The 9,142-nt window shown below is 39.3% G+C and overlaps 1 protein-coding gene across 1 annotated transcript; it reads right to left on the bottom strand.

Annotated features, from left to right (window-relative positions):
• Positions 1 to 650: 650 nt before the first annotated feature.
• On the bottom strand, positions 651 to 8,402 carry LOC135464721 (N-acetylneuraminate 9-O-acetyltransferase-like). Its single transcript, XM_064742239.1, has 9 exons — positions 8,319 to 8,402; positions 6,762 to 6,881; positions 5,561 to 5,711; positions 5,253 to 5,335; positions 4,479 to 4,577; positions 3,786 to 3,926; positions 2,371 to 2,448; positions 1,991 to 2,083; positions 651 to 1,019 (listed from the first exon to the last, which is right to left on the bottom strand). The coding sequence occupies exons 1-9, from the start codon at positions 8,361 to 8,363 to the stop codon at positions 828 to 830; spliced, it is 1,002 nt and encodes a 333-aa protein (XP_064598309.1). The 5' UTR covers positions 8,364 to 8,402; the 3' UTR covers positions 651 to 827.
• Between the last annotated feature and the right edge of the window lie 740 nt (positions 8,403 to 9,142).

Here is a 9,142-nt window from a genome sequence, read left to right as displayed (position 1 = left end):
TTACACTACGACAAATATATTCATAAACTTAAAGTTAATTTTTAAAAATATTCCTTTATTTTAACAGATTTATAATACAATTTAACTAAGACGTACAACATAGAGAAACAATCAGAGCAGTGACGACAACGTGATAGCTGGCAAATGGTCACACCTAACCTGTGAAATACGTCCTCTGGTTAATTCACCTAAGTTCGGGTTTTATTCTGTTTATGTAGACGCATAAATAATAGCAAATTACACGCTCCTAGCACAATGGCTTAAGCACAATTAGGTAAAAAAGTGTAGTGATGGTAAATGCAATGCCAAATCGCATGTTTAACACCACAGCTTTCCAAAAGTCACAATAAGTCTGCAGAAGTCACATCTACGATACCATGACTGTCCATAAGGCTTATTAGGTTTGCAGACGTAACATCTACACACAGCACGACTTTTCAAAAGTCACAATAGGTCTGCAGAAGTCACATCTACGACGCCATGACTGTCCATATGGCTTATTAGGTTTGCAGACGTAACATCTACCACAGCATGACTTTTCAAAAGTCACAATAGGTCTGCAGAAGTCACATCTACGACACCGCGGCTCTCCAAAAGTCACAATAGGTCTACAGAAGTGGCATCTACGACACCACCGCTGCCCAAAAGTCCCAATAGGTCTGCAGGAGTCACATCTACGACACCTCGGCTTTCCAAAAGTCACAATAGGTCTACAGAAGTGCCATCTACAACACCACCGCTTTCAAAAAGTCACAATAGGTCTGCAGAAAAGGCATCTATGACACCATTATTGTCCACGAAGCACAGTGCATCTGAAGAAGTGACATCTACGACACTACGGCTGTCCACAGGTCACGTATCACTTTGGCCAAGGCATTGGTGATCTTATTCAGTTCAACACACACAGAGACGAGCAGACACGTTGTCAGTATGAAATTCAGGATAGGGTATCCAGGGACCAATACCAAAATGCTGTGCCCGTCGTCGGCCATCCATATGTGGTATTGGGATATGTATAACTGAAGACGTAAAAGAACAGAGGTTGCATTAGCGACGAGGTAGCACATGTATGCAATTTATTTATTCTGGGTACATATCTTCAACACTTAGACGCCGTGAGACCTGATTTGAAGCAGATGTGACAAAAATGACTATTATCACATGACGGCTGGGCTGACATAGTAATCTCCCTTGGCATAAAACGAATCTTTATAATTCTTCAAATACCTGTTTCAATATAAACCCCTGTCTCATGGTTTGTTTTGACACGGTTTTTGTGTGTCGATCATCTTTTCTTTTGTCTCGCCATTACAGTAGTCTGTATTCTGTAAAACCTTGCAGCGAAATAACAACTCTCCTTTGGATTGCCATTTAACATTTAACGTTATCAATTGAATTATTTGACTAGTATTTCACGCCTTCTTCGCGAATGTTTAATTTGTATGACGTCAGAATGGAGGAAATTAGAACAGGAAACCGGGAAAATCATTACACCACAGAAGGCACATGACAAAGTTTGTAGTTAAAACCTCAGTTATCAGGTTTGCAATCATCCTGAACAAACATTCTTCTAGACGATTTGTATTCAAATCGTATACCGTGCAAGTCAATAATTGAAATATGTGTCACAGTTGCACTTCGGTTGCAGCTGTTCATGTATTCCAACGTGGCGGTGTAACGATGAATATGTACCCCTGAAATTAGACAACTAAACGGAGTCCAAAGATTCTGGACGCTCTGTTCATATTTACCTACGAAACCTACGACCATCCGCATGTTTCTGACAGAACTTCCCACGAGAGCGTCGAAACAGACATTCGTATATTCATAGTCGCAAGATCAATTCCCAAAACAACGTAACAAACGTTTCCAACAACAAGAAACCACAAAAAACTAAGATAGGATACATCTTAGTACATCTGGAATCGTACAAAAGAGAAGCAGTCAACAGTTTTGAATAATGCAGGAAAGACGCTAGGTATGAACTTACCTCTAAAGACATCTTCCCAAACCAAGCGAAGACCGGGCTGTATCGCGACCGGAAGTAAGTGAACTGGTTCCGTAACACGACAAATGAGATTACCTAAAGTTGTAAAACAAAGAAAAAAACTACAAGAGTTTTTGAGTTTTCCCGATAGCATTTGCTTTGGGGGGCGGGGGGGGGGGGGGCTATTCCATGATTGATGGCTTAGGTATAATTTTCAAAGTAACTTGACTTGTTAAAGTAACTGTTCAAACAGAAACACCCCACAAAGTATTGTTTATTTCAGAGCTCTAGTGGATATTTTTTCTACATTTGAGCCAAATTAGGCCAAAAGGTAAAACATGATATAGTTTAATCATGCTTAGCGGCATTCATGTAAAACTCACCGGGATCAGACTGACAAAAGGATAAACATCAAGGCAGTCCAACTGTCCTACACACTTGAGGGAAGACAACCCATACACCTGAAAATAGGAAGAGGGTCAGAGTGTCAGCAGGTTTTTACATCTGCTATTTCAAATATATGTCCCTGCAACACAGTTTTAAGTTATGAACAACACAATACATCGACAACAGCATTCTGTTGAAATAAAAGAAGGTATAAGTCATAAATAACATAGCAGTTTGCAGCAATAACATAATCTATTCTTCTATCACTGAATCAATGCGTCGAAACAGATGTCTGTATATCAGTCGTTCATAATTCGCAAGGTCAATTCCCAAAACAACGTATAAGGCAAACCACCAAAGAACTAAGAATGTATATAAAGTACGAAAATAAGAGGGAATCACGAAAAGAGAAGAAGTCAACAGTTTTCAGTGATGCATGAAAGGCGCAAGGTATGTGCTATGCAACTGAGTGAAATCAGTATTCAAACCGAGTACCATGCCAGAATATCAGGTGTCGATAACAAAACATGTCTCAGTTGCGCTTTGATTGCAACTGTTCACATATCCTACGTGGCAATCTAATTTAACACGACGAAAACATACTGATCTGGCTCATTTATCGGATAAATTTTTAATTTTCCAAAAATTGCCATATGCATATGGATTAAACGATTTAGTGGTAACAAGCTTTGCGTTTCTGACATAATAAGGGCAGGCTGTTAAAAAAAGCCCACTTTTGAAGCAAATTTATTTACTTGCTTGGCTCTTTCGTCTGTACATAAACAAATGTTTACTCGTTGTTTAGTAAGCCATTACTGTTTTGGTCTGTTATTTAGCGAACTAGTCCGTTTACCAACTTCATAAACTACGCCATAGTTGCTCTCCAATTTTGAGTTAGATAACCATTTTTGGCAGGTCTTGCACATAATAAAGAATCATACTCTTCCCCATTGCGTCATTTATCCGATTTGCTATTCTTTTATCAAGTCACCTTATTAGAAAGTTAGGCTCAGTTGGTTAGCGCGCAGCGTAATGACCCAGGATCACCAATGCGGTCGCTGTGAGTTGAAGTCCAGCTCATGCTGGCTTCCTCTCCGGCCGTACGTGGGAAGGTCTGCTAGCAACCTACGGATGGTCGTAGGTTTCCGCCGGGCTCTGCCCGATTTCCACCCATAATAATGCTGGCCGCCGTCGTATAAGTGAAATATGCTTGAGTACGGCGTAAAACACCAATCAAATAAATAAATATTAGAAAGTGTTGATTTGCTTGTTGTTTTGCGTCGTTCTCAAGAATATTTCCCTTATACGAAGGCGGCCAACATTATGGTGGGAGAAAACCGGAGAAAGGTCCAAGGAATATTGCAAAGTAGTTTTCTGTTGTATCAAGGGTTTCTGGATTACTGATACTCACCGTTAAGCATATAACGCATACTAAAAACACGCCGATTGACAATTTCCTTCCGTGTTTGTTCTCCGTCTTAAGATAATCCACTGACGACCTCTGTTTTATGTAATGGTAAGTACAAGCAAAGGCCAGTCCCCCTATGACAGTCTGAAATGCAGAGAAGACTCCGTTATCCTGTGACAAGAGCCATGCAAAGGCAAAATTAGTCTGCACACAATGGTTTCTCAAGGCATTGGTAAGACTGCAACGTCTCTATGTTGTATATTTGACTTGCGTCTTGTTAACTTTTCACTTTATTGGTCTATAATGTCCTACCGACCTGCGAGGAACTACTCTGACGAACATTCCGACACTTAAACTGTGCAAACGGCCACACCAGCGTCTAAGACAGCTCCTGGTCAACAAGGCAAATAGTTAGACAGGTTTATCTACAAATTTCCTCTCTAATGCAGGATTTGAACCCGCAACTCATGCGTACTATTTGACTACTGCCTCTAATCAGTGGACTGCGATCCACTCTCCTACAAACGAGCAAGTTCTTACTCAAAAATACATGAAAAATGGCTAGCATATAGTTACTAATGATTGTGTTATTCTGCTTTGACATACATAAAACACAGACAACAAAATTATGAACAAAAAGAAGTCGTTTTGAATAACGGAACGCGTTACATCACTTAGCAATATTGCGGTACTCACATATCTGTCCAGCTGTAAACGCCAAATCCATTCTGGGACAGACCCATTCGGTTGTGTGAGAGAAACGGGCAGAATGGCGAATCCAGCCTTCCATAATATCTGAAATAATCGATGAGAGCTGATGTAAGCGAAACACGTTGATGGTTGATGTATCGGTATTATTACTTGCTATTACTTGTATAAAAATCTTGTGCTTGCCAGTAATCAAATTTATTAAATAATGGATTTAATAGACCTGCAATGAACGAAAGACAACTGGTCACACACGACTACCGTTGACAGGTTATTGTCATCAAGGCTCCACAAGCACTGAGTGCGGAAAAATCTTTAAAAAAATCCCTACCCATTCAGAAAATAAAGTACTTATTTGACTGGTGTTTTATGCCGCACTCAAAAATATTTCACTTATACGAAGGCGGCAAGCATTATTTTAACCATGGACCAATCGAAGGCTGTTGACAGGTCTTCACATGTACGACCTGGAGTGGGAGCCAGCATAAGCCGGACTTGAGCTCACGGCGACAGGTTCCTGTCATTACGCCGTGCTGACACGCTAACCACTAGGTCACGGGAGCCCCATACATGAATACAGCTTGTCTCGATCCAATATAATCTTGGTTACACAAATAACATTACATTCTTTACAAACTATCGATTACTCGGCAAAAATATCCGTTTAATGTCAGACATTGGCAGTCTTTCATTATCGGTGTTTGGGAATTAAAGGAAGGTCGTCTTTGTTAAACTTTAGCCTTATGTAGTTGTCAGACTTACCCCGAATCCACAGGCCACAGTTATCACAACAAACCAGAGTACAAGTTTTATATACACAGCTTTGTAACTTCGATTTCCACCAACTGAAACCACAAAGGAGAAAGCGTCAGAAGATTTCTCGTCAAACACAATTTAGTCAGCTGTTACAGTGAGCCACAAACTTATTTATATATCCCATGATAATGGTAACATATCCTCAGAAATTTAAACGAATATTTTTTCATATATTGGAATGCATTTTTGAATACGAAACAACGTCAAGAGACTTGTGGTTAACGGTTTGATGCACCGTACTTTCGGAAACTTACGTTGAAGCTGTATCATTCGAGCACAGGTTGCCATGGTTACACAAATTATCAGGAACCAGCCTGTAGCCAGGAGGACAAAAAAATGGGTGGTGTAACTTTTCCACGTTACCAAACACAAAGTGATCGTGAGCAGGTTCAAGCGAAAAATGATCTGAAACAAAAACCAAAATGTTTCAAGAATCGCTATACATTCAGCAAAATGTTTACACATTTGTTCCGAAGGAGATTTAGACATGCGCGATGAGGACTGAAACATTTATTTATTTGTTTTATTTGTGTTTCATGCTGTACACAGGGGCATTTTTCTTATAAGCCAACATTATGGCGAGAGCAAACTGGTCAGAGCCCGTTGGAATTCCACGGCCATCTGTAGATTTCTTCCCACTTACGATCGGAAAAGCAGGACTAGTGGACAGTTCCACAGCAAAAAAAGGGGAGAAACAGAAAGGTCACTAAAAGTGTAATGTATACAGTGATAAATACCATTGACAGTCCGTTGTCTAACACTGTAAATAAAGGGTTGATCACATATTTCATCACTCGGTATGGCCATGACGTAAAGGATATCACCAATTAACTCTCATCGAAATAAAGAGCAGTTAACTCCTTTCGGTTGATTGTAACTTAAGCTTGTAACTGAAGGAACCCATTTCCGAATATTGAGAACCGTCGAAAAACACAAGGCTGCAGTAAAACTGTTTTATAAAGGCAACCAGTACAACGACGTGTATAGTGTAAACAGCTGATGTGTTTAAATGAGCAGATATGTGACAGGTCATCTTTCTGCTTGCCTGATAGATCGTGTCATTCCGATAAAAGAAGTGAAAAAGTTAACTACTTTAAAACTAATTTACACATTTCCAAGGGTGATAAATCCGCTTAAATACCGCTTAAAGACAAAACATGCGAACTGATGATCCACTTGTTTACATACCTCCTAGAAACTCCAAGGCGACATTTTTCGCAAATTTCCGTTATCACCAGTATTTACGACAAAAGGCAACTTGATTTACGGACAAAAATACAAAAACACGTACTAGTTGTTTTGGATGCGGTCCTTGAAGGACAGGAAAGTGTTTAATGTTAAATGCAGCAAAAGACTAAAGTTAAAACAAAAATGACGCATTCTGCTCCAGGGAAATAGGGATGGCAAAGGAGCAGTGTTCTTGACATACGTCTTGCCGTCTCACATATAGCTTACCTGGAACAATCTCCCAATACTGATGCTCTGCGTGCTCCAGAAGTAAGAGAAATGTCCGAAGGCGAAGAGAAAGAGATATGACGAGACAAATGCACGCACTGCAAAGGTTAGTGGAAGAGCCTGAAACAATCATTTCATTCATAATTTGATTAATTGCCAAATTGGAATTTAATATCGAACTCAATACCTTTCCACTTTTGCAGATATGACGGCGATTACATTTTTGTCATGTACGTTCTAGCCTGCACTCTAATTTGGTCGAGCGTTCTCGAGGCTTCAAGTGTTTACGAATTTAGTTGCATTGTGAATAGAGGGCTCTTTCTGGAAATATGCATTTGTGTTGTAAACATGCTTCCGATCAAACCATCCAGAGTTTTCTTTTACGTTAAGCCATAAATATGAGCGACGGACTTGTGAAGCTAGCAGTCTACCATTCAAGTCCACTTGAGAGCAGTTATTTACCTAAGTCCACTTGAGAACAGTCATGTTTACTGTCATTCACTGTGAAGGATTTCACTGGGTTTGGAGATATCGGCTTTCACAAAATTCTACATTCGTCATTTGTACTCCAATTTCTCTATAGAGCACTTTGTGAGCTTGTGTTTTGTCGCTGGCTATTTTTAAGACGTTAATTTTGAGCTTGTATCGCACGCTGTCTCTTTGTGCAATTACCTATATTTTATCTCAGTTTGCCCTGAAAGGGGTTTTGTGTATATTTCCGACAGTTCCGCATCTCGGACGCTACTGTCAACTTGTCCGCCCTAAGAATTTACACATTTACAGGCAGTTAGGAAATTAACAACTTGTCAGATTGTCATGCGTAGATTGAGTAATTCATCTTAACTGTGGATTCTATATTTACGCGGACTGACTTGCCCTTGAAAACCAGAATGTTCCATCTGGATTTGTACGCTGTCAGATATTATATATATTTGCAATTATTTGTATTGTTTTATATATTATTGTCATTTGTATTATTTGTCAATTTTATTAAAATATATGTATTGAACTTATTCAAGTGTCTTCGTGTTTCTTTGTTTGATCTTGTGTAAGGCCTATCGCTGATCTGAGAGTTGAACAAGCAAGTTGTTTCTCATCTTTACTCTCCGATAGTGGTACCCTTACTAAGTCTCAACTTAGGCTTGACTGCAAGCGATTTCTTGAATTTTAATCGAGGTAAATCGGGAACCTTTGACCTCGTTGAATATAACGTGGTTTTTGTGACGTTGGTGTGACTGAGGCTTCAGGGGTATATTCGTATTTTACCTTTGTAACCGAGATCACAAGAGGTCTTACTGCGCTTGTTCACTTTATTTGTGATTTACTTCTCTCCTGTTTTTTGGATGTGTGATATATGGTCAAATGATTTGGTGCTTGCTTTATTTCAACTCAAGAACATGGGTTAACAAATAAACGTCTGAGTTTCCTCTTGATCTATAAACTTTTCCTCTAAAAATTGAACCTCTCCGCGGAGCATTGGTACTGCGTCTATGCCAGCAAGGAGATAAACAGTCGTCTCTCACATTTCTCCATATGCTCCCTAACTTTGTTACTTACTTGGTCTGCTCCAGTAAAATTACACAGTAGTAAAAACAACTGCATCCATCCCTTCCATTCTGTTGTTTGTTCACGATTTAGCCAGCTATTCTGTAAAGAAAATAATGATTTACTTTATTTATTGATCATTTTGTTTTGTTATTATTTCTTGATATTTCGTAAAGTTGTTTCTTTGGGCTACAGATCGGGTCTATGTGTAAGTGAAGTCGGAGTCCACAGGTTAAACCAACTTGTACGGAACACATGCGTTCTCTATGGTCAGACAAGGTTTCAATAGACAGGAAATAACATGGACTCCAAATCAAAGGTTGCTGATTAGTAAGGGCACTCTAGTTTCTTTGGCCTGTACAACTGACGACGCCGTATAATTGAAAAGATATTGAGCACGGCTTTAAGAACTATCAAATCAGGATGTAAATTCCAGCCGGAGTCCAGTCATGCTTTTCTGATTGGTCTTCATTTTGTTAATCGTGATATACTTACTGTAACGTCCTTTGCGTACTTAATTTCATAACACATAAACACGTGAAAAAATGAAAAGCTTCTTTGTCAGAAAATTCGCTAAGATACGAGAAATCCCCCTCGCGCGGTATTATACTTACATCACTGGCTTGCCGGGAAAACATGATTCCAATGATAAGCAGAAGGACTAATGGAGCAATAAAGTGTAACAAGGAGAATGTTTTCCATGTCTTCTGCACTGCCGGGCTCCTAAAACGAGAGCAAATATTTATGCATTTATTTATTTTATTCTTGTGTAGAAGTGTCAAATTATGAAGCTGAAATGAAATGTTTCTTTGTCATATCATACACTAATTATCACC

The sequence above is a fragment of the Liolophura sinensis genome, chromosome 4 (genome assembly GCF_032854445.1).
Source record: "Liolophura sinensis isolate JHLJ2023 chromosome 4, CUHK_Ljap_v2, whole genome shotgun sequence".
Taxonomy (NCBI): Eukaryota; Metazoa; Mollusca; class Polyplacophora; order Chitonida; family Chitonidae; genus Liolophura; species Liolophura sinensis.
Note: the sequence above shows the minus strand (reverse complement) of the source record. Positions and strands in the feature narration are given on the sequence as shown.